This window comes from Suricata suricatta, chromosome 5 (assembly GCF_006229205.1).
Source record: "Suricata suricatta isolate VVHF042 chromosome 5, meerkat_22Aug2017_6uvM2_HiC, whole genome shotgun sequence".
Classification (NCBI taxonomy): Eukaryota; Metazoa; Chordata; class Mammalia; order Carnivora; family Herpestidae; genus Suricata; species Suricata suricatta.
In genome coordinates, this window is record NC_043704.1 from 117,525,067 (window position 1) to 117,551,844 (window position 26,778).

The 26,778-nt window shown below is 35.8% G+C and overlaps 1 protein-coding gene across 1 annotated transcript in view; it reads left to right on the forward strand.

The window, feature by feature from the left end:
* Positions 1 to 26,778, forward strand: part of SLC9A9 (solute carrier family 9 member A9) — a 534,926-nt gene that overhangs the window by 47,083 nt on the left and 461,065 nt on the right. Inside the window, exons 3-4 of the mRNA XM_029940098.1 lie at positions 1,008 to 1,085; positions 2,610 to 2,686. Of these exons, the coding sequence (XP_029795958.1) occupies positions 1,008 to 1,085; positions 2,610 to 2,686 (155 nt within the window). The remainder of the gene's footprint in view (positions 1 to 1,007; positions 1,086 to 2,609; positions 2,687 to 26,778) is intronic.

Below are 26,778 nucleotides of genomic sequence, written 5' to 3' on the forward strand. Positions count from 1 at the left end.
AGAACTGAGGGGCTATTACGGAAAGGGAAAAGGAGGATCCAAAGTGCTAAAAGAACACAGAAAAAAGCTAGGAAAATCAAAGTAGACTTCAGAGAAGAGTAGTTTCTGAGATCTAGCTTTAGAGATGAGTTAGAATTAAGGCCAAAAAAAGGAGGGGAAATTAGATATTATAGTTGTGAAACTTATATGTGAAAGATTTTGATAAATATTATGATGGTATAAAGGTCTTAGTGGTAAATAATGAACAGCATTATGTATTTGGGGAATGGGGTAGAGAAAGAAGAGAGTGAGTGTAAGTAAGATTTTAAAGATTAAAAGAGTTTCATTTTCAGATTTCCCAACAAATAGTAGATACTAGATTCAAGAGTCTCTACATTTCATTTCATTGTATTTCACACCAAATAAGTTTTTTTTTCTGGCCTATTTTATGTTAACATTTAAGTAAAAGCCAATAAACAAATACTAGAAAAATACATTTTCACTTTCAAATATATTTTTCCTCAAAGTCTGGAAAATATTTTAAACTCTGGAATGGGATAAAGTAGGAAAAATGAAGACCAAATTAAAAAAAATTTTTTTACCTGGGAAATGCTTAAATAAATTCTTGTCAGAAGCTAAAATGTTTGAGCATTACCAGAAAATTTATTTAACCAGAAAATAAAGAAAAAATATATACATAATAAAAACATTTAAGATGTGAAGAATGGATAACTAATCAAAATCAATGAAAAGAGTTTGCTTTGCTTTTCCAGAAGGGTTTTATTGAATTGTTGTTATTGTCACTAGCTATAGAATGGAGTATAGGTTGTACATTGAAAATGTTACTTCATAGTTATATTGCACTTATGAATTTGTTTTCATTTTTCCAATTTTCATCTGTGCTAATTTAATAGCATGTTAATATACCTCATACAACCTTAGCAAAAGTGACTATAACTATTTTTAAAGCACATTTTTAGTGACCCAAAGGAGCATCTTCATAACTATACTTTTATCTTCTCTGGCAGATGACATTTGATCCAGAAATCTTCTTCAATGTTTTACTGCCACCAATTATATTTCATGCAGGATATAGCCTGAAGAAGGTAAATATCAGTGATCATTTTCTTCTTTTATCATTAAGTAGAGAATTTTACCAGTGCTAATGAAAAAACAATTATTTTGTGGATTTAATTATTTTGTAAGGATATCATTATCTTAGATACATGTGATACAAATTCAAATCTGATATGTTTATAATTCTTCTAAATCTGCTCTGTCCAATACACTGGCCATTGGGCATATGCAGCTGTTAAGCCTTGAAATATGGCTAGTCTGAATGAAGATATGCTTTAAGTATAAAATACACATTGGATTTCACAGACTTTAAAAAGAATGTAAAATATCTCCATTATGTTTGATATTGATTTCATGTAGAAATGATGATGTTTTGGATATATTGGATTAAATAAGACATAATTATAAAAATTCATTTTGCTTTTTAAAAATTATTTTAATGTGCCTACTAGAAAAAAATTTTAAACTTGCATTGTATTTCTATTGGATAATATCCCTCTAGATGATTGTAACCAAAGAGTTAGCTGTTAATTGGGATAGACACTGGGCTTATCAATTAGGGTAAAAACTCAAGATGCCTTGCCAATACTCAGCTGTTGATGCTCATAGAGAGGAAATCCAGTTTTGTACCTTCTGTGCTTTTGCCTGGCATTATTTTAGTATTGCCTGAATGTGCACATTTCACAGGTTAGTAATTCCCTTGATAGTTTCAGTGCTAGCGGCTCCCGAGCTGCAGATTGAAGCTTTGGCCTATATGGGTTTCAAGATGCAGAGGTGGCACAGCCGCTTCTCTGCTGCCCGCTCCCCATCCCAGAGGCTCCAGGGGCTTTCCTCTCTTTGGCCTGCCAGCTCCTGCAGCCAGGTGGCTTATTCCGTCCAGACCGGATTTTCTCCTGTACTCCAGGCTCCCTCTTGCTGTCACTTCTAACCACTCAACTCCCAACCACACAAGTGGAAGGGAGTTTTCCCAAGCCAGCCTTTGAGAAGACTTAGAAGGCTGAGTTTACTCAGGTCATCCTTCCTTATCCCCAGTCCTAATACTAGGCACCATTTCTGTGACTCATTAAAATTAATTGTTGCAGGTGATTAAGGGTTTGTTTCATTACATTCAGAAGAAATAGAAGTCAGAGATGCAAAAAGTCAAAAGGCAAATAAACTATTTTAGGATAGTATTTTTAAAATATTAAAGGGGTTCCACTGACAAAAACATTTCTTAGAAACTTCATCTTCTGTTAGTCATGTCAGAGTCTTGCATAGACACTGGCCCAATCCTTTACTCTCTCAGGTCCAGCCAGTTCTGGCAGTGGTTTCTCTCATCCCTACCCTGTCATTTTCTAGATGCATTTTTCCTCTTTGAGAAACCTCTGACCTTTACAGCGTACATCAGTTCAACCGTAATTGTACAATAAGGCCAGGAATTAAGGCTCCAAAACCAAAATTTGCCTAAACAGTGAGGGAAGGGAGGGGCTGTAAAAATGCATATGTTCTTTATTTACTGTTACACTAAGAAAAAACATGGACATACTACATGAAATCTATTCTTTTCTCCCCAGAGACACTTTTTTCAAAACTTGGGATCTATTTTAACATACGCCTTCTTGGGAACTGCCATCTCCTGTATCGTCATAGGGTAAGTGACATTTGGAGCTCAAGTTACAGGTGGCGGTGGGGCCAGTGATCTGTGGACGGAATCTCCTTCACACTTCTGGACTCACATTGACAGGGTGAATTGTCTACCTTTTTCTGTATTTCACATCTTTACACATATTTCTGACTCCATTCCAAGGCTTATGTATTTTCTGACAAACACAAGGCTACAAATCAAAGCAAATTGTAATCAGATTGCTGAATTTTCTCTGTGAGTTCTGAATCTCTGACTTAGGGAATGTAGAGAACTTGGCTTGAGTTAAGTGAAGTGCATTGCATTCCTTTATTTTTGCTTGAATAATGCAGGTAAGTACACTGCATTCTTTTTTCATCTTCTTTGCAGGACCCTACCTGTATTTGACAGGAGTACAATAGTAGCTATATGGCAAGGCTTTGCTTTCTAAGGGAAAGTTTATAAGAGAGCAGTCTGAGACAGACATTTCCAAATATCAGCAGAACTATTTAATGCTGGGATGGCTTTTCATTTGATACGCTCTAGAATTCTGCCTTGTTTTTTTTTTTTTCACTATATTTTATTGGTCATAGTCTAACTACACAGGTTCTGGCTTACAGCTCATCATAAAGCAAAATATTATACAAAATGGTGAAGCCAATCCAATTCACTTATAATCCTATCCAATACATTAAATCTCCACTGGAGAAAACATGTTCAGCTGCCATGACTATGATGCTGTGGATGTCTTAAATTGTCTGATACAGCCAACTCTACCCTTGAACTTTACTATATACAGTTGTTATAACTCTAATGCAAGAAACTGAAGCTAAAACACACACACACACACACACACACACACACACACACACATTACTTATCCAGCTCTTTCCTTGTGAAGTATTTAGTGTGTATCACTAGTAGACTAAGGAGATATCATTATCATTACTTGGCCTGAAAGCAAGGGGCATGGGTTATGCTGAGTTCTCTGTTCAATCTTTGTTGATTCAAGCCTAGAATGACTCAGGCTACATTATATGAAAATGTTCAGCCTAGTTAGGGAGATGAAGAAGTTAAAGATTTTAGCATCTAAAGGTGGAGGCTTACAGGAATATAGGTTGAGGAGCCTCATTAAGTCTGGACATCTAAGAGATCTTTAAACTGTGATTAATAGGCAAATATAGATTTTATCCTCCTCAAAGCATGTTTAGAGGAGAGTGGTTCTATTCTGTGGGTATGCCATAACAGCTGATATTCAAATTTCAAACCTGGCAAGGGCTGTAGAGGTTAAAGCCTCTTATTCTGAAGATGAAGAAAGTAACATCTTAAAAGTCTAATCAATTGTCTTATGAAGTGGTCAGGACAGAATTCAGACTTTGGCTTCTGACTCAGCAGGTCTTACTATCATCCCCTTTTTCTTTAGCAATTTCTCTTGGAATTGATAGACATTGATAGAAGGCTTTGAGATTTGTGGACTCATAATGGTATTCATCACTTTCTAGCAAAGATTGATGGTTAGCAGTTCTATAATATGAGGATCTGAAATGTATAATGGATCTAAATCTAAACTTATGGAAAATGTTAAATTACGAAGTAGTTGGTTTTCATTATTACCCCATTTTCTTTGTCTAACTGATTTTAAGTATATTTAAGTGTATGTATTTATATAATATGCTTTCATCATCATGAAAAATCTATAATCTATTTTTCAAAAAGAGGAACAATATATGATGTGTGTGTGTATGTAATTGACTTTTCTTAAAAAAATTTCAGTTCAGGAGATCTAGTAAAATTCATTTATTGGCATTGATAACCTCTTCTGATTTTAAGGTTGCAATCAATAACTTGTGATGGAAAGTGATTTGAATAAAAAATATAGCCCTGGGAAAACTTTTAGAACCATGTGCTTTTGTGTGAACTGGCTATAATCTGAACAACAATTAGGGTTCCTTCTTGATGTGGGCCATTAAAGTACAGAAGGGACAGATAGTTTAAAGACTTTAAGGTCTTATCCAGAAAAGGAAAGGAAACCATTAGAGAGATGTAGCTTGAGGGTGACAATATCAGATTATATTTCAGGAAGGTTATTCTGGTCATTGTGTGAAGGAGAAATTTTAAAGTGGGGAAAATATGACAGCCAGGAGACCCTTTAAGAGGCAATTTCCATAAGCTAAGTTAGAAGTGATTAGGGCCTGGACTCAGACAGTGGCAGTGAAGATGGATGTGGAGTCATCAATATGTTGAAATCCTGAAAGATAATGGGGTAACCCAAGGCAAATGTGTGGGGTAAGAAAGGAAGTTACCTGGGCAACAACATTATCTGAAGAAAGGGAAAAAATAACCACAAAGGACTAAGAAGTATTGGGTCCAAGATACAGGAAGAGAAACAAGCAGAACATGTGTCTAGAAGTCAAAGGAATAGGGAAAGGAAGGGTAGACAGTGTCTGATATAAGGAAGTCAGATGGAACAGGAATTGGAGTTTCAAATGGATTCAACCTCTGGGAGGTGATGGGCGACCTCACACTTGTCTTTCGGGCAGAAATAAAGAGAGTATTGGCAAGTCCAATTATTTTGGGTGCTGTATGATGAAAAACTATTTATTTTTATGCTGTTGATCACCAGATACAATTTCAGAACTTCTGAAGGAAAGACACAAACTTGAATTCAGACTTAACTGACACATATATTTAGTGAGTCTCATTGTATGAGTGGTTCAAATGCACACTCAAACCTTAGAAAATGACTGGTTATACTTTCCTGATAAATTAGTAGTAATAAAAGCAACATAACATACATTCATCAAGTACTTGAAATGTAGTGTGCCCTTTTTAAAAGTACTTTAAATGAACTGTTTAATTTAATCCTTAAAATAATCCTATTAAGTATATACTATTATTGCCTTCATTTAACAGTTGAGACAGCTGAGGTTTAGAGAGCATACAGTGTAAGTAATAGAGCTGACAATAGTAATGAAATAGTTCAGTTCCAGAGTAAAATTCTTAATGCCAAAAATGCACTTTACTTCTACTTATTACTCAAAAATAAAATGTAAAACATTAAACTAAAAAGTAAAATTGAATAAACCAGTCAATATTCACTAACATGCCACATGTTTCTTCATTATTACCCTGCAGGAGTCCTCACAGATATGAAAGATTTTTAACTGGGAATCCCATTCAAGAGGAATTCACATATTTCTTTAATTTATTTTTGAGAGAGAGAGAGAGAGAGAGAGAGAGAGAGAGAGAGAGAGACAGCATGAACAGAGGAGGGTGAGAGAGGGAGACAGAATCCAAAGCTGCCTCCAGGCTCTGAGCTAGCTCTCAGCACAGAGCCTGATGTGGGGCTCAAACCCACCAACTGTGAGATCATGACCTGGGCCGAAGCCAGACGCATACCCGACTGAACCACCCAGGAGCCCCGTAATTCACATTTTTAAGAGGAAGGAGGAATGCCTAGGTTTATGCAGATATACACATTCTTGCATGAAATGGGCAGAAAGAGAGATTTAGAACAGTCTTAGGTTGGACTCTGAGAATAATTTCATAGAAGAGGTAGATCCCAGTGAGTCATTTAATGGTGAGGGATGAGGTAGTTGGGTTTTCTGTGCCATCAAGTACATTAGTCCTGGTGGGTGTGGGGAGCATTATGTAAGACTCGAAGTTGGAGAGCAGGTTTCATAGAGTTGTGTAAGAAAGGGTGGGAACTGAAATGCTAGAGAGTCAGCTGCAACAGGACAAAGAAGTCTGGGTTCAGAAATTTATGAGAATGTAAATGCTATGATGGGTGATTATGGGGCATGAATGAAAACTGAGCTTAGTGGACCATGGTCTTCTGTAGATAATGACTGGATCTAATATAACTACAGGCTGGTTTTAGATCTGGACTCAGATGCTTTATAGGAATTGGTATCATTGGGTCCATTTGAATGAGAAGAATTCCTAATTAAGTTTTATTAATTCATGTAATTTCAGAAATTAGATGTAAACCATCTTTTATATTTCATGAGAAAGCTTAATAAATCTCTTCTGCAATAAAATCGGAGAAAATTTAAAAAATTAACGTTAAAAAATTAACGTTAATTTTTTAATGTTGTTAAATAATTCAGCCACCTTTTATAGTCCTCTCCCCCTCTTATCATATAGGTAAAATCTTAAATACACCTCTATTTTTACATAAAACCTGTATATTTAGAATATTTCTCTGTTCATCTCCTTCCTCTTTAGAGATGATTCCTTTAATTTTGGCCTTATGTCTCTGCCTTTATGTATGATTCAGATGTATCATCACAATAATAAACGACCTAACGCTACTGTCAGCACATACATTTTGTCCTTAGAACTCTTTAGTTCTAGGAGTTCTATGAAATGCTTCTTTAAGAGTAATAAAAATGATACTCTTAGTTTTTCTGTTAGTGTGGAATTAAAACAAATTTTGTAATTTCAAAAATATTGGGAGAAAAGGACATGGATCTAAATGATGAAGAATGGGGTATTAATTATAAAAATAGCTTCCTTTTTAATTTTCATCTCATGTGCCTTTGCTTTTTATAGACATTGTCTCATTTTATTCTCATACTGCTTCTGTGAGATAGGTAATATTATTATCCTTATTTTATATAGAAGGGTGGTGAAGTTGAGATTTGTAAAGTAAATAGTAGTAAATGGTAGAGCCAATCAGACTTCAAAACACTCTTAGAATCACCTTATTCTGCTCCTTTTCCCAATATGATACTTAACATTTCTGTAGTGTTTTGCAGTTAATAACTATATTTGTCAGACAAACCAGGTCCTCAATAATTTCACATTCTTACATTTATCATGGTGGCTAACAATTATGAAAAATCTGAATACTTAAGAATAAGCTATAAATTTAATTGCAAAGTAGGAATGGAGGTGGTTGGAGGGATGATATTATTCATTTTAATTGGTTAGAATTGCCAGACTCTGGGTAACTCACTCTGGAAAACCTGAATTCATAAATGGGAGGATGTTTATACTATTCATATTCTCTGGAGTATTGGTTTTCCTGTTGGGCTTCTTATATGCACACCACAGAAGCTGTGCCTGACGCTCTGTCCATCTGCCCATCAGGCATATGAGTGAAGCGGCCTCCTGGAAGGTCTTGCTCCACCTTCTAGTGTCATCATGCCTCATGACCTGGGAACTTTTTGGCCTACGTACCCTTGGCACTGGTTCTGGAATTGCTGTTGCTCTGTTCTTTTCTTTTCTTTCTCTCTTTTTTTCTTCATTTATTTATTTTGAGAAAAGGAGAGGGGCAGAGAGGAGAAAAAGAGAGAGAATCTCAAGCAGGCTCCACATTCAGCATAGAGCCCAAAACCAGACTTTATCTCATGACTGTGAGATCATGGCCTGAGCTGAAATCAAGAGTTTGACGCTTAACCAACTGAGCCACCCTGTTGCTCCACTGCTACTCATTTATTAACTAGGATAAATTACGGCAAGTGAGTATTCTCAAAATGCTGACTCCTAAATCTGGAATATAGAACACATTTACTAGTCTCAAATCAAAACCTGAAGAGATAGAGTTACTATATGGAGGCCAAGCCATATCTCAGCTCCCTGAACTCTAGCCCCGGAAAGAGAAGGACTCAGAGGAGAGTTCTTAACCCAGAAAACACAGATCCTGAGATGGTATAGAAGGACTTCGGGTAGTCAGTGAACCCCTTTAAACTCTCCATGAATTTTTCATGCAAGAGAGTCTGCATAGATTTCACCATTTAGTCAGATTTTCTAAGGAACTACAATCTATAAATACAAAGAACTAGTATGTTTTCAAGAACCTGAACAGAAATAGTAAGGGCAGGAGGGATTTTACATATCTCCATATTTAATTAGAGCTGAAGAAGTCTCTAGGCTGCATTCAGGGTAGTTATAAAGTCTAGAAATATGCATGCTATTATTTTATCATTATAATAACAGTAAACCAGTTATGTATTCATGTGTGTTCCTAGATTTGGTGGCCACCCCATATACTTAAGTATATATATATATATACTTAAGAGTAGAAGTGCCAGGTGATAGAGTCTACAAATGAACATTCATTTCTACAAAATAATCCGAATCATTTCCCAAATTGGTTGTACCATTTTTTCCTGTTAATGTTGACAGTCTAATAGGTGTGAAATGAAATTATTGTGGTATTTATTTATATTTATATTTCCCTGATTCTTAGTGCAGTTAATTAACTATAAGAATCAGGGAAATATAAATATAAATAAATTTATATATATTTATATATATATAAATAAATATATGATACCTGTTCAAGCTTTTTCTCTATGTTCCTATGGAGTTGTTTTGTCATATTTTCATTAAGTTACCACATTTCTTTATATGTTTAATATTTCATTGATTTGCCATATTTATTTATGTTTTAATCCATATTCAGGTATATATGTTGCAAATATCTTCTCCTAATTTGTGTTGTCTTGTGCGTTTACTTTGTTTATGATGTCTTTTTTTTTAATGTTTATTTTTAAGAGAGAGAGACAGAGTGTGAGTAGGGGAGGAGCAGAGAGAGAGGGGGACACAGAATGCGAAGCAGTCTCCAGGCTCAGAGCTGTCAGCACAGAGCCAGATGTGGGGCTTGAACCCATAAACTGTGAGATCATGACCTGAGCCAAAGTCAGAAGCTTAACCAACTAAGCCACCCTGGTGCCCCTGTCATAATGTCTTTTATTAAACAGCAGTTCTGGGGACACCTCGGTGGCTCAGTTAGTCAGTCGAGATTCTGATTCTTGATTTCAGCTCAGGTCATGATTCTAGGGTCATGAGATGGAGGCCTGCATCAGGCTCCGCTTAAGACTCTCTTTCTCTCTCTGTCCTTTCCCATTTGTTCTCTCTCTAAAATAAAAATTTAAGAAAAGTTCTTAAATTTAATGTAATCAAATTTGTAATTTTTTTATGGTTAGCATTTTTGTGTTTTGTTTAATAAATCTTTTCCTACCCCAGAATCAGAAACATATTTTCTTCTAAATTTTTGATGTTTTCCCTTTTACTGTAAGTTCATTTTCTAGAACTGATTTTTTGTATATGTTATAAAATAGACAACCAATTTTTCTTCCTCAGATGGAGGAATTATTATTCCTCAATTATTCTCACATCACTTATTGTCTAGTCCTACCATTCCCCCGGATCTACTATGTTTTCTGTACTATGTACTGTGGTTTCTGTTTCTACACCCTTAGTTCTCTTTGATTAGTCTATAGTCCATCTCTGTACCAATATATCACTTTCTTAATTGCCACAGCTTCATTATAAGTCTTTGTATCTTACAGGATAAGGTGAAAAAGATACTCTTCTTCAGGATTACCTGTTATTACTTTTTAACTTTTATAAGTTTATTCCAATGTACATATCTGTGAGTATATAATTTTAAAATTTATGATTATACTCTTACATACTTTGTACATGTTGGTATGCCTTATAGCTCTTTCTTTGTATTTACCTTAGGCACCCACTTGCACATATATACTAGGAGACATGTATAAAAATATTTGTAGCAGCATTGCTCACATTAGCAAAAACTTGGGAACAACTTACATTTCATTAAAAGGAGAATGGGTAGGGGCCTGGGTGGCTCAATCAGTTGAGTGTCTGACTTCGGCTTAGGTTATGATCTCATGGCTTGTGAGTTCGAGCCCCACATCAGGCTCTCTGCTGTCAGTGCAGAACCTATTTCAGATCCTCTGTCTCCCTTTCTAGGTCACTCCCCTCTTGTGCTCTCTCTCAAAAATAAATAAAAAAACATTAAAAAAAAAGGAGAATAGGCAAATAGATAGAACATGATAGAACATTTATAGAACATGATATTACCCAGCTATAAAAAATGATGAAATAGGGGCGCTTGGTTGGCTCAGTTAGTTTAGCGTCCAACTTTGGCTCAGGTCATTAACTTATGGTTTGTGAGTTCAAGCCCCATGTCAGGCTCTGTGCTGACAGCTCAGAGCCTCGAGCCTGGAGCCTGCTTTGGACTGTGTGTCTCCCTCTGTCTCTCTCTCTCTCTCTCTCTCTCTGTCCCTCTCCCACTCATCATCTGTCTCTTTCTCTCAAAAATGAATGTTAAGAAATTTAAGAAAAAGATGGAATAAAGTTGCTTATGACAGTGTGGATGAACTCAGAAACTTCATGTAAGATCAATTAATCAAGTCCCATAAGACTGCATGTAGTATGACAACATTTGTAAATGACCAGTATTAAATAGTTTTGTTTAAGCATGCATGATTCTATGTGAGAAGGCATATATGCATATGTGTAGTAAGGAAGAGAATTAAAACACATAATTCAGGGAAGTGGTAATTTCTGGGGGAGAGGGAAAAGAATGAGATAGAAAGAAACACATAGAAGAGGTAGGTTATTGGTAATATTCTGGCTCATGGAGTAGAGTGTGTTTTCAGGTACTCAATATAATTTGCATATATTTTCATTATATTCTCTTGCATGTATCAATTATGTTAAAAAGAAAATAAAAGAACAAACAATAGAAGGAGCTATTTAATAAATTTATAAAACTCTGCTTGATTATACTGCTTACTTCCATTTCTGGGAAACCCTGATTCTTTTATTGTTTCTCTTTGTGTATTTTAATCAGAACAACTCAGTTTGGCAGGAAGTAGCAGGGAGGCAAAAGTGCCAAGAGTGTATCTGCCAGTATCCCTCTGGTTAACGCTTATCAACCACAAAGCCCTATGTTTTTCCTCTTTTCTCTCATCTGTACTCCACCTTCTCTCTTCCTTCTTCTCTCTCCCTTCCCCAGCCTCCCAACCCTGTTTTTCTAACCGTCTCATGAGACAATGTCTGGGCTGCTGCTCTCTGAGACTCCATTTGCAGTAGGCTGCAAAACAGCAGAGCTTTGGGAGGCTATGTTGAGTCAGACTGGAGGCCCCATGCCTCCTCTGTGCATTCAATTATTCTCTGGATTCGCAGCTGGCACAGTAATAGCTGTCACCGGTGTCAAAGGGAAAAATAAATATACCGCTGCCCTGACACAACCAAATAGGAAAAAATAATCTTTAATCTGTCAAGTATAACCTGAGCTGCTTAGCAGTGTAGTTTCTCATATCCATATCACAGCATGCATAGGCTGTATTTCTGGCAGCAGAGAGAAGTTTTTGACGAAAAGAAACAAAAGGTAGGACAGAGGGACTGTGGAGAACATCAGAAAAGTAGCTTGGAGGTAAAGGAGTTGTCAGAGCCATATGGATCTTTGTGTTAGTAACCAATCTAGTTCTTCTATCACACCCTTAGAAGAGGTCAGGGATACGAATGACAGAACAGGACAGAGAAAAATAAACTGTGAAAGAATCAAAGAGGAAAGCAAATAAAACCTAACTCCAAATTAGGAAGAGAAATGTTGAATGTCATGTAGAAGGAAAAAAACATGTTAGATTGTTGATATGAAATAAGAAATAGCTACTAATATAAGAAAAAATGTATAAGAATAATTTAAACATATTCTTTCTGAAAAAATATATCTGAGGAGTCTCATTTATATTAAGCAATCCATACTACAAGATTCTGCCTATAGGATTACTTTTAAATGAAATATTCAAGTCTTGGAATTACCCAGTTTACCTTCATTCTTCAGTACCCTCAAGCACAGATTCAAACATTTTTTTCAATGTGTCTAAAATCTGATGGAAGAGCTCAGCTTTTCTACACACACCACCACCACCACCGACCACACTACCACCACACCTCATTTGGATAAAAGGTTAAAAACATAAAGGAAGTACATCTGTTATCTATTGCATTGTAACAAACCACTCCCCAAACTTAGTGGCTTAATACAACCATTTTATTCATAATTTTGTGGCTCAACTGTTTAGATTGGACTCAGCTAGGCAGTTCCGTGGTTCTCATCTGGGGTCCTTCATGTGATCACAGTCATCTAGAGCTTGACTGGGATTGAGTGGTCTAAGATGGGTTTGTTCAAATGTCTGGTGTCTGGTTCTGATTATTTGCTGGTTAGTCTTGAGACTCAGCTCTGTTCCATGTAGCCTCTCATCTCCCAGTAGGCTAGCCCTGTCTTTTTCCCATGATGGTCTCAGTGCAGCATTCCAAGATGATAGAAATAGAAACGCAAGACTTGTTAAGGCCCAGACCGAAAAGTCACACAATACCACTTTCACCATGTTGTATTGGTCAGATTATCACAAGGTCAGGCAAGATTCAAGACATGCAGAATTAGGCTTCAGCTCTTGATGGGAGGTATGATGAAGTCACATTACAAAGGTCTTTGCATACAGGGATGGGAAGAATTATTGTGGTCATATTTGCAAATAATCTATGAAATACAGATTATAAATATCTTCAGAGGATTTATAAAGCATCTCCAGAGATTTGAGGCAAGAGCTTGCATTAGTAGATGGCATTCAGAACCTGGAATATAACCTGTGCTACAAAAGGAAAACACCATGGAAAATCAAGTCAACTTATAGAGCGCCTAACTCATTGGCTTTTTCTATTAAACTTCCTGATATTCCAGAACCAGTAACAATGAATTCCTAGCTTGACTTAAGTGACTTACTAAGAAGTATCTTATAATACTCTATGTTTGGATATACATTTTTATGGAAAGATTATATATATATATATATATATATATATATATATATATATATATGAAGCTCAAAAAAGATAAGGTAGAGAGCATGGCTCACTAAGATCTTATGCTACTAAAGCAAAGGACATTCCTGGAAAATTGGCCCTTCATCAGCTAAAGTAGGCATTATGGAGAAGTTTTATGTAATTTGAGAACTTCAGTCACTCTTTTTACTGCCAGTGAAGCAGAGAACGTGGAGGTGGGAGTGTGGCCGTATCGGCTATAAATGCCACAGTGTCTCTGCTGAGGGCTTTCTTCCAGAGCTGCGTTTCCCTTGTCAAAGGCTGTCATGGCAAGCCTGGCTTGCATCCACATTCATCTGGCTGGGGGTGGTGCTTTGGGAATGGGGGTAGCTTTGGAGATGGCAAAAGTTTGATCTTGGCAGTTTATTCACTTTGGTTGAATAGTTTAAAAAGAAATAAGATCAAGGAACTATGTCACATGATTTTATTGTGCCCTTCTAGGGTCTTGAGGAGTTTCTTAAAAGTGGAAGCCCCATGAATTCTTTACCAGACTATAAACTACGTTACCCAAACTGCCAAACTTACCTATGTTCTTCCATATCTTCCATTATCTCCCATCCCCAAAGGTAAATCTTACCCTGAATTTTATTTATAGTCTTTCCATGTTATATATTTTTTATAAAAAATAGTATCATACTCTTGTTGTCATAGTCTTTCTAAAATTTGCTTCTTTTTGCACTCATGATTTTTCTGAAATTCACCAATGTTATAGTTCATTCACTTTATTGATCATATGTGAATATGTGAATATTCCACACTGTACCTATTCTCCTGTGAACAGAATTGCTTCTTCAAGAACCCTGGGGCCCGTAAAAAATTCTTTAAGCAATGAGCTTGGAGTGGGATGTGCAACACCAAATTGTCTTTCAAAGTGGTATCTCCACCAGTAGGTGTGTTTCCATTGCACCACATCTTCACTAATGCTCCTTACCATTGTCGGATTTCTTCAAAATCAGTTTCTCTAGTGTTGTGACAATACTACACTATTTTAATTATTAGTGCCTTTAGTAACTAACTCATGATATCTAATAGGATAAATCTTACCTTCTCTCCTACATTATTCTTTAAAAGTATTATAACTATTTGGATCTTTTTCTTTTATTGTAAGAAATTTAAAACCATCTTATCTAAGTTTTTGACTCACTGTGTTGGCATTTTGATTAGAACTACATCAAATACACAGATGAGTTAGGAAAAACTAACATATATATGATACTGTTTTTTGTTGTTCTTGAAATATGATACCTCTCTTTTATGTTTTATTTATGTCTTTTAATAAAGATTGAAAGTTTTCACTCTAAGAGTCATGCACAACTTTTATTCAATTTAGTCCTAAGAATATTGTAAGTAGTTTCATTTTCAACATTTTACTTTCTGAGTGTTGCAATTTTGCAGTCTTGATGAGTAAGAAAATGGCCCAGTTCCAGCTAGCCTGGAGCTTATTGTCTATGAGGGGGGCAAATGTTCATGAAGGAGTCACACAAACACATAGAAAAGCATAACTGCAGTGAGTATGAGCAAGAAGTGAATGGTGCAAAGAAATCATAGATGTGGAGTATCTGCTTGAGGTTTGGGTCTGGCGTGATAAGTGCTATGACGAGGTAGGTGAAAGAGGCTGTGGGAGCACACTCAGTGTCAGGAGAGGCTTCTGGAGAAATGATTGCTAACCTGAGATCTTACATTGATGTCAAAGTAGGCAGCTAGGCAAAAATCTGGGAGAAGCCATTTCGGATAGAGAGGATAGCATGTGCCTTTTGTTGAGGGAGGCCAGAGCATGGACAGGAAGTAGTAGGAGATAAAGATGGTGGGGCAGGGGAGTCAGCCCAGGGACTTGAAACCTTATTCAGGAATTTAGACATCATTCTGTAGGCTGTGGGGTGCTAAATGGGGGAGAAGTACTTTTAAAAGGTCGCCTTTATTGGAATATAAAAATGGATGAGAGGGGGTCAAGGCAGGATGCAACAGAGCAGTTGGAGGAGATATTAATTTAAACTCAGAGACTACTTGGTTGGATCTGAGAGAAGATTGGGAGATGGAACTGACAGAGCATGGCTACTGAACAGATTAGAGAAATAAAGGCCAGTATAAGTGGCTATCAATTTTTTGCCTTTAACCATAAGCTCACTGTGCATTTGACTATCAGATCTAACACAATTTGGACTTCATGTGCTATTGCCTTCCATCCTTGTCTCATGTTCCCTAGTAGATTTAACCTCTTAGTTATCATGCCCTCACCTTTAATAAGTGTCAGTAAGAGTTAATGTTTGCCAAGTGAATCAAAGAATTAATGAAAAGATTTAAGAAACATATATCTTTTCACTGACAAAGAGTTAGTAGAAATAACAAAAGTCACCATAAGAGCTAGCATTTTAAAATCAATTTTCTATGTTCCTGGCCTTGAACTTACCATCCTGCATTTATTATCTCATGTAATCTTCACAACAAAGAATAGAAATAGATACTTCTACTGTTCCCTTCATTTAAGTGAGAAGTTTGAAGCTCAGAAAGCTTAAGTGCCTTCCAGGGCATGGCAGGCTCCAGAGCTTGTATGCTATGTACTCAGCATTGCAACTTAAATTGCATCTTTGGACATGCAGGAGCATCAGTAGCACCTGGAGATTTTTAAAAATCTAGTCTTAGGTCTCACCCAGACCTCTTGAATCCTAATCTGCATATTAACAAAAGCCCGAGATGAATTTGCTATGCTATATTCCCAAAATGGTAGAGAGATTTAATACTTTACTTGGGATTTAGTAAGGACAGATTTATTTAAAAGAATCAAGATTATTTTAAATTGCATTTAATCCATATTATTCAAGCATCTTTGAAACTAAACCAAATCAATTAATTTTACAATTTTATCCACAAGACTTACATGATAATTTGTGCCCATGCACATGTCTGGGTCAAATATTGTATGTGTATTTTGTAGATGATAATTAGTAGAATACTGTTAGTCAGGCACACAGAGCCTTCCTAGTGAGAAATGCCCAATGTTCTGGTCTAAGGGTTTTAGCACTTACCAGTGTGGGAGGTGCTCAACCTGATTTTGCAATTACACTCTGATGTCATTAAAATGAAATGGCCCCAATAAAAGGAATAGAAGTCAGTCTTAACTACAGTTCTGAGATGCTTTATTGCACTATTTCTCCCTTACTTACTAATTCCCACTGCATGAGAGGTAGCTATAAAGGTTTCCAATAGGCAAGCTACATTATCAACAGAATCATGAATATGAATGATGACATCATTGTTTTAGCTTCAGTGAGCAAGTATAATCTTGAAGGTCATTACTACTGGATGATAGTTACCTACAATTTTTATATTCATATGATTCTTGACTATTTTTCCTGTAGTTGCATTTCCTTTCACCAATATGGAAGCGTGAGTTTAACATCTATGTGATTTTGACCTGATTTTGACTGGATTTATTTATTTTTTTGGAGCTTCTGTTACACTACTTTGTGAAGTAGATTATACAATTTTTTCCTCGTCTTCTCAAGGATACCATATCACTTGGTCCCCTATTTTAAAAAGTTCTACAATTGTGAGAAGTATTGACTACAATGATAACAGTTGCTTGTATATATTGAGTTTTTACTTTGTGCCATTCACTACCATGTACTTTATATTGCATTAAGCTCATTCATTAGCCCAATTCTCCATTAAACTTTTTCTTATCATAAGGATATACATTTATATGTGTAATAAAAGTTACCACATTTTCTTTATTAAAACAATTTCTAATTTTTCTTTAGAAGGCTAAAGAGTTTAGCAAAATATTTTCATAAGTATTCTTATTTATAGCATCAACTCTTACTGCATATTTTGTTAATTTATAGAATAAGCTTAGAGTTCTTAAGAAAGAATGCCCATATTTCCACTCAATCTTTATGTGAATTGAACCTACTCAAAAATAAAGTCTGTTAATTAAAAAAAAAAAAGAATACCTACATTATAAGTCTTCAGCACAACCCCTTTCTTTGACAGCAAATAGAATGTACCAGATATTTTCTATATCCCCAGTTGTTCAATACTGGGTGAAAATTGGAGATTCTTAGTTCTTTCTTAAACCTAAGACTAGTTCTTAAAGCCTCATGAATTCCTAAAGGGCACCTGGCCTGTTTTAGTGGTAGTACCTTGACTGACCAGTTTGGTAGTGGCCCTACTACATTTCACCTCTATAACTGTATCAGGGCTCTGAAGAATAGCACTAGAAGCTGAACTCTTATGGCTAATGGGAAACTTCCTCTGGTTAGCCTTACCTATATGGTAGCCTCCTTCTTAATCCCTTAGAATAGGTGTTTTGAGACCAAACCTTTCTTAGTTGCCCAAGTTAAGTGTTATTTCTTCTGTTTTACAGAATAGATATTAGCCCTCTTGAAGGCCTTGCCTGTCCTCTTTAAGTGTCCAAACCATACTATAGGCAAAGTCATGATTGAATAAGAGCTTTTCATGAAGAGATCATAATGTATTGTCAATGTATTGTCAAATTAGTTGACTGTGATTCAATAATCACATTTCTGAAGATCATTTTCTCCATTGCCATGATAATAATGGCTTCTAACATATGTAGATAAATTGCTTACATAACTATCAAAGTGTTGCTTTTAATTTGTAACAAAAAAAAGGTATTTATTCTAGGTTACAAAGTTAAGGCCTCTACAGTAATCAATACCCTGATTACTTGATAAGTTAACCACTGTGTTTCACAGGGCTAAATACAATTACAACCTTATCCCAGGAGAGAGAAATTAAGAATGTAGGAAAAGGTAAACATGATCCTCTAAGGGTGGAAAGTAAATTGAGACTCATTTTGAAGAATAAAAATGGTTACTGTGGATGTCACACGCTTTAAGGAAAGAATTTCAAAATGGCATGTTTATATAAGAAGGATAATCTAGTGTTAGAAATATAGGCAAAATGTACTATATTCACAGCTCATTCTCTGCACAAAGTGTTTTCATTTGCATTTCATGAACATATAAGTAACCACAGAAATTATCCTACTTAATGGATAAGAAAAGTGCTGGTTGATGAAGTTAAATTACTTTCTCATATACTATTCATCAGTATTTGTCAAAACTGGGCATGGTATCTATTTTTTCTACTTTCTAGATCTCTGCAAATGCTTTTCATAATAATCCTTGAAACCTATTGTCTTTTTAATCACCAATACAACAAGTGAAGTTTGAGACTTATGATAAATGAGATAAATAATAAGAGTATATTATCTATACTCTATATACACCTAAACATACCCACACACACACACATAAACACACCACTTTCAATTTTTAATGAAGTGTTTTTCTACATCTATTATTTCAATTGCACCTTAAGTCAACTACAGTACCAGATTTCCCCAAAAACACATCCCTGAGCCAGATCTAGAAATGAATATAAATCCAGTGAAATTGTTCAGGACACTGGAAGTGTAACTTGATGTCACTGTGAGAGCCCTACGCTGGTAGGAGTGCTATGTTCGCAGATGTTTGGAGAACTGTGTTTAGGTAAAATCTCCAGAGGAAAGTACATACACAGAGCCTGCAAGTAAACCAGCATTAAGTCACTGAATTGCAGCCTCAATTATACTTTTTGGGAGTTGTGTCTCTAATCTTTTCTTAGACTCATCTGATATATTATTTCTACCAATGTGCAGTTTAGCTTGGCTACTTCCAAAGAATAACTTTTTGTAAGGAAATTGGTTTTCCTGTTGGACAAAAAAAATACAGAAGTCTCCCCAAAGATTTTTCTTTTTCCTTCTCAATTTTACTAACTTTCCATGTATTCGAATAGGAAAATACAGCTATTTTTGAAGATATTTTCTTATGTACATTTCCAAGCCTCCTTTTTCTCTTCTCCCTGCCTCCCAAATGGATAAGGTTACAAGGGACATATTTAGGCATTAGTATATAGTTCTGAAAGCCTTTTCTTATTCCATTTCTCTCATATTCAAGAATATCAGGATTTAGTGATAGTTATAAGATCTTTGTTTTAAAGTTTCACAAGATGAAAGGGACTTTACTTAAACCTTGAGTTGTTCATATCTATTTATATACTTTGAAACATATTTTGAATAGTGTTAGTCCTCTTCAGACAATGTAGTTAGGAGAACACATTAAATATTTTACAACTTTGCCATAAGAGGAAAGGCCATTGAGATAATGCTACTGGAAGTGCTGTCTATAGACCTGAGCTGGTCTATAAATTAAGAACTACAAGATAGTGAGGGATAAGTACAAAACTGAGAATAAGCATTTAGCCATGTCCTCAGTGATTTAAGGGAATCATTTTATATCTGCTTAATTTAATAATAAAATATCTGGGCCTGTATTTTGTATAATGTAAAAATAACATTTATCCACCATTTTATTTTCATTGTATTTTATAAAAGTATCAGTGACAATCATTTTGAAATAACAGTAGTACTAATTAGTTAATTACTGTTCCTTTACCACAGGGAGTTTAAGAAGTAGTGCTCAGGGAGGTCAATTCAGACTTTTTCATGGTAGGGGCATTTCATACAGAAGAAGAAAATGGGTTGAAAATCATTTTTAGATTATGGGTTAAAAAAAAAGTTTGGTTGAAGTTCACTAGGTAAATAGTTTCTCAGAACAAATCCTACTTTCATTAAAGTTCATCAGAAAATTAAGCATTTTTGAAGGATGGTGTTTTTGAGGGTTAAATAAAAAAATGATTCTGACCCGAATAACTTTGCTTCAAATTTTCTTTTATTGGAGCCAGGGAGAAGAGGGAAGCAGTTCCTTTGGATAGTTGGAATCTGGGTTAACTACGTTCTTTCCTGTCTTGAGTTTTCCATATGGAGTATGTTTGTTTGAGGCAGCTGAGCTTCAAGTAACTCTGTCTAGTTTTCAGTGAAAGTAGCTGTTTTCCAGGAAGGGCCCGTAGAGCTGAGCTTCAGGCATGATCTCTGTGATGAGTGCACCAACACCAGCCTGGTGTGTCTGAGAGAGACTAAAGCCAGGGAAGAGGTGACAAAAATGCCCATTAGTGGCATCCTTAGTACCTCCAAATAACTATATTAATCTTTTACCAGATAGACCTTAAGTTACCAAACATGTGAGTGGCTTTCTCAAAAGATAATGTTTATATTGAGGATATATTTTAATACTCCTCAAGTGATTTTATAAAATTCTTATAATGGGAGGTGTTCACATTTGGCAATCTTTCTAAAATAATAAACCTATGTGGAGATAGATTTTCCTCAGTTGAAACAGCATTCCTACCATGGTGTGAAATTCATTCATTTTGAAAGGGAAATAAAATATTGCTTTCATAGATTACTTACAATTGGAAAGAATTCTGATCTAGAAAAATACCCCCTTTACAGATTCAGAGTTTTTTATTTTAATGTCTATTACTATTTATGATACTTTTTGTTTTACTAATTTGAATTTTAGTCTTTTTTGCTCTGTTTACATAGTTTATAAAAATCCATGAGTCTGTAGATGTTATAGTTACAAAAAATAGCTTTTATGCATTAAAACATCTCATATATATTTTAAATGATAATATATAAATATTATATATATTTTAAATGGCATATTGCCTGTTCTATCCTTTTAAAAAGGGGGAGAGGGAGAAAGTATAGCACATTATATTCCTTAGAATAGAAAAGTTGACTTTAGAGTTTATTTTCATCACCTTCCTGCTGTTCAGATTTCATGCTTTGTCCATTGTGTAAGTCCATTAAATCACTCTAAAGAGCATCTCATACTAGAGGGAAACTGCCTCTAACAAGATTTGGTATGAATAGAGAGAGAGAAAATTCCACTGGCACAAGACTGAAAGGACTTTTAATAATGATCTTTATACCTATTTCCTTCAAAGGATAGGAATAATATACTGTTAGGTACATTAAAATAATTTCAAACTGCCCATATTTTAAATAAACACATTTTGAGAAAGCAGAAGCAAATGGTAAATTAGTTAAAAACTGTGATGTTTCAGATTTAAAGAACATACATTAAAATTTTGAAGATGATAGATTGTAAGGATGTGCACATTTCTTCAGTGTCCCAAGGATTTGCGTATAAACTAGATTTACAGCACAAAACAAACTGGTAAAGCTACACCCATGCTTTTTAACCATGGACACCCACACAAAGTCAAAGTTTGATTTTAGCAGTGTTTAAAAGCACCGTCGTGTGTTACTGTAAGTTTACATTTCAAGATCACTTCAAAGTTACAGTCTCTTGCCTATTAGAAAGAAAAATTGGAAGTTTGAAAAAGGTTTGTTTCAGGGGCGCCTGGGTGGCTCAGGCGGTTGAGCGTCCGGCTTCGCCTCAGGTCATGATTTCATGGTTCGTGGGTTCAAGCCCCCCGTCGGGCTCTGTGCTGACAGCTCAGAGCCTAGAGCCTGCTTCAGATTCTGTGTCTCCCCCTCTCTCTGACCCTCCCCTGCTCACACTGTCTCTCTCTGTCTCTCAAAAATAAATAAAAAATATTAAAAAAAAAAAAAAGGATTGTTTCAGTAAGCAGATGTGAATAGCTATTTTGGTAAAATTATTTGCAGATTTCAAACTCAGGCAAACCCTAAACATGTGAAGAATGGATTGTGGATTATATTAAAATGGATGTTAAACAGGAGGGGGCAACTATCACCACCTAGGAAGCTGAAACTCTATTCCAAAATCAACAGAATGAAATAATTATACACAGTAAAATGCTGTACCAGCTGTAACTCAGCAGCCATTGGCTTTTATATTGTGCCCTCTGGTGGGAAACCTTATAAATCACAATTTTATCGGTTTTGAACCGACTCAACAAGGCTTGTTGTTTTTTATCCCTGAGCTTTATGTGTAATCAAACTTCTGCCTGGGGGAAAATACATAATGACTTTTTGAGGCCAAGTTGCTTTAGGTATCAACTAATCTAACCTCCCAATTTTACCTGGAGGTGATAAATGATTTAGTCAGGCTTGAAAGAAGTGAGCTATTTATTATTCAGTTCTCATGTGTCCCAGGGTAAGTATTAATTATTGAATACCTCTTAAGTGCCAGATACTGTATAAGCATCATTTCAATTGACCTGATTAACTCTGAATTTAGTCCAATGCTTTTCCTTTTCATTTCCCTATTACCTTAAGGTCTTCCCAGGGCTAAAATTACATCTCCAGTCTATTCATACTTGCATATACAGGCTTGAGATGTTTTTTGATTCCTTCCCCCCTTCAAGCAGGGTCAAGACTGGTAGGGCTGGGTCCTAGGAGGTGCTGCTCTCAGGCCAGTGGGACCAGAGTTCTGAGACCTGGGGTCCTTCACACAAATAGTAGTGGGACTCAGAAATTTAATTCTAGGCTACCTATTCTAAGCAGGGTAGAGACAACAGTCCTGGTGAAGAGCCACAATGGGTTTTGTGACGCCAGGAGAGCTGAGGAGAAAATGAACCAAGAAGCCAAGTAACAGGAGACAGACTGGATTCTAGAATGAGGTGGGAATACACTGCAGCATTTTTACTTAGCCTTGGGGTGAGCTTGTCCACATTTATTATTTATTGTCCATCAATTTGAAAGTCTCAGAATGAGCAAAAGTGGGTAAAATTTTTTTAATTAGAACATGTTGCAAAAATATATAGTTCAACTTCTGGTGTTTTAAAAATTGTCTTTTATTTTTCTTCTTCACATAATAATATAATAACTAACACTTAGAGGCTACCTTTTCTGTATCTTGTTCTTAATAAACATTTCTTATAACTTACCTTTTATATCTTAAATTTTGCCTTACATATCTTTTTGCTTTACCTGTGGAGATTAACCTTTACATGATTTTAAACAAACTTTGGTCTTTTATTACATTTGCACTTGGAAAACTTTTTTGGATTCTGATACTTACTTACTAACTAATGAACTAATTCATCACCAAACATATGTAAAACACCTACTAGATGGCAATCACCAAGCCGGGGGCAGGGTAACAATCAGTGGCACGCTGGTGTAGCTTATGCTGGGCTCACCAGAGTCAACGGTTAATGTTTTGAGCCAGTTGTCATATGCAACCATTATTAAAAATAAAATTATATAATTATAAATATATAAATTACATTAAAAACAAAGTAAAGACTAAAAACTTTGCACTTCCTATATTTTTGTTATGTTTTATTATTCATGTTCTTGAGGCTACTTACAGGATATCTGTTTCATGGACATACAATGTAAGAATGCGCTAGGGATGACTGTGCATTTCTTCCCAACTCTACCTCCAAGTCCTCACATTGGTAGCTTGAAATTGGTCATTGTGCACTTACACAAATCAGGGGTTTACTCCCAAAGAGCCAGTTGTTAAGCATTTAGCATCATACCATTAATTACAGAGAAGATTCGGTATAATCTATACCTAAAAACAAGCACAAAAAAAACCAAACAACAAAAAAAAAGAATTCTTGGTTTAATGGAACTAGTGATTTGAGCAGTGTATACACTCAAAAAGAAAGTGCTAAACAAAACAAGCACCCATTCTTACCATGACCTCTAACAATTGTAATTTTAAAGTATTTACCTTTTAACATAGTTAAAATCTATTTTCATAAGTCTCTGGAATTTTTAGATGGAAATACAGAGCTGATGCCATGCTTCTGAAATTGGAATCAGTTGGGAGGGACCTCTTGGAGACGACAGTGGTGCCACTAATGTTTCCAGTCACAGTTTGATGATCTGGCAGTTTTATATAAACCGGTCTTGGTAGCAACCAACCAGCTTGCTAATTACCACGTCACAGTAGTGGTGACTATTGTCATTTTGAGGTGAAAAAGCCTTTTGAAGTATTTAACTAGTAGTATTTAACATGCTAGATCTGGTTTTCACTTCAGATACTACTAGGCAGAGAAAATTCTTAGAAACAATCACAGAGCTTACAGAATAAACTACATGTCACTTAACCTGGAATTTGAGGCCCTTTTAACTAGAATCTTCCTTCTCAAATATCTATGCTTGATTGTACTGTTTTTTACTCCACAAGCTTTAGTGTGACAGAAATAAATTTTTCTTTACTTTTTCTATGACCAAAATTATTTTCTGCTTTGAGGCCCTAGTATTCTGGGTGGCTGAAACTAAATTTGTCTCCCTGGGATTGTGACCAATACTAGAAGATTTTAGAGCACCAGGATCTCAGGGGTAGGGGCTTCCTGGATGTTATCTGGGCATGCTGACATTCACAGAGACACCATAGTTTAGACTTCAGGCATTGGTCTACATGTTCCACTTCTTATACCCTTCCTTGTCCTGGCAGCAAAATCTCACAAGGGCTGACAGCAGTGTGAATCATGTGTGTGCCATTCCAGTCTGCGGCCCTTTGGAAACATTATGCTGTCCCCCACTCCCAACACACACACACACACACACACACACACACACACACACACACACACACACAATATCCCAGGTTCCTCTGAGGCTTCCTTGGACTCATCTGCTTAGCCTGGAGGCCCAGCTGTGGCTCAGCAGACCATTTGGCCATCCTCAAACATTTCTTCATCCATTTCTGCTGCCCTACCTGGAGGGTAGTAGTCTGGAAAGGAAGCTGTTTCTTCCTTTCTGTCAGTTCAGAAATTAGATGTAGTTATTCTCTGCCCCCTGGTAAGTGAAAATAAGTAAAGTCCTTTGCTGGCTGCCTCCAAGTGAGAATAAGAGGAGAAAAAAAGGGTGACTTGTTTCTACTTGAATAGCAAAAAATATAAGGAATGGCAGCAGGAATAGAAAGGAAATCATAATGTCTTATTAACTGCATCCACCCCAATGTCAGTACAGTTCCTGGCTAAAATTAAGGATTTTCCTAAAGTTCCAATTACAAATTAGGCTTAAATGGGACAGTTCAATCAAAAAGTAAATTTTAATTCAGTATGTTTCACTATCCTTGAACTTGTTCCCCCACAACATCTATTCTCTGCGAGTTCAGGATGTATGTCTCCGTGATGTGTGTATGATTAATAAAGATATGAATAATCTGGAAAGGCAAACTTCACTCAATATAGTCTCTCCATTACTTCCCTTCTTTTGTACACACCATGCGCTACATGTAATTGAATCAGAATACTACCCAAAATGTCACAAAAACAAAATATCACAAAGAATAATGCCATCTTCACATGGTTGGCATTCAGTGACTATTGGTTCTATGTAGAGAATACTCCTTTCCCTGTTCGCTATCGTTACTCTTATCAGCCCTTATAATTCAGGCCTGTTAGGAGATTCCCTTGCTTCTTACATTGGTGTATTGTTATGGACTAAGTATCTGTATCCTCCCTAGCCCCCCAGTTGATAATGTTGAAATCCTAACTCCTAATATAATAGCATTTGGAGGTGGGGTCTTTGGGAGGTAATTAAATTTAGATAAGGTCCTGTAGGTAAGGTCCCAATGATGCAATTAGTGTCTTTACAAGAAGAGGAAGAGTGATCAGAGCTCTGTCTTTACTTTGTGAGGACACACTGTAGAATCAACTATCTGCAAGCCAGGAAAAAGGCTCTCAACCAGGAACCAAACTGGCTGGCACTTGATCTTAGACTTTCCAGCCTTCAGAACTATGAGAAATAAATGTCTGTTGTTTAGGTCCCCCAGGCTGTGGTATTTTATCATAGGAGCCGAACCTGGGATATAATAAAATGTGTACTTACAATCAAAGATCTAAGTAGAATATTAGAGGAGAGACATTTTTTCTTCTACAAACTTTTTGATCTGATATTTGTTATTTTGATAGGTATAAAATAATAACCTGTAGTTTTCATTTTCATTTCTCATATTGTAAAGTTGATAATTCTTTAAATTTAACTAAGAGCCATTTATACTTCCTTTTGGTGAATGATCTTCATATCTTCTATTTTATTTTGTCTCTTTCTTATTGAGTTGTAGAACTCTTTACACATCAATGAGGTTAATCCATTCTGATGTGAGTTGCAAATATTTTTTTTCCAGTTTGTCATTTGGTTATGAAGAAGGTTTCTTTTCCCCCCATGAATATCCTTTTCTATAAAACTGATGTTAGGTACCAAAAAGTTTTATTTTCCCTTGTTTTCTTTGCTTTTACTGGAATAACATTACATTTATAGAATAACTTGTGAAGAATTCATGCATCTATGAGGTTGAATCTTCCTCTTCAAGATACATGACATATTGCAGGTAATTAATTATGAATGATAATATATCAATGAGAGATAAAAATTTATATTCTTCATATAGTTAGAATGAATTCTACCCTACCACCCTATAATACATATTTGCATTTAGATACACCTTTTCTTGAATTGGAGAAAAAGGGACCACAGTTGCAGCTAGCTCCCTAGGAATTCCATACAGCTCTTGGCATATCTTACCTCTGCACTCAAAGGAGTGTATTCTGCATGTAAACACCATCCATCTCTATGTCATATTGGAGGGGGAGGTTTTGAATTGCAGCCACACCATATGCTCTTATTTATCTAACACAGATTGCTGTGTTTTATTGACCTTTTCCTGTAG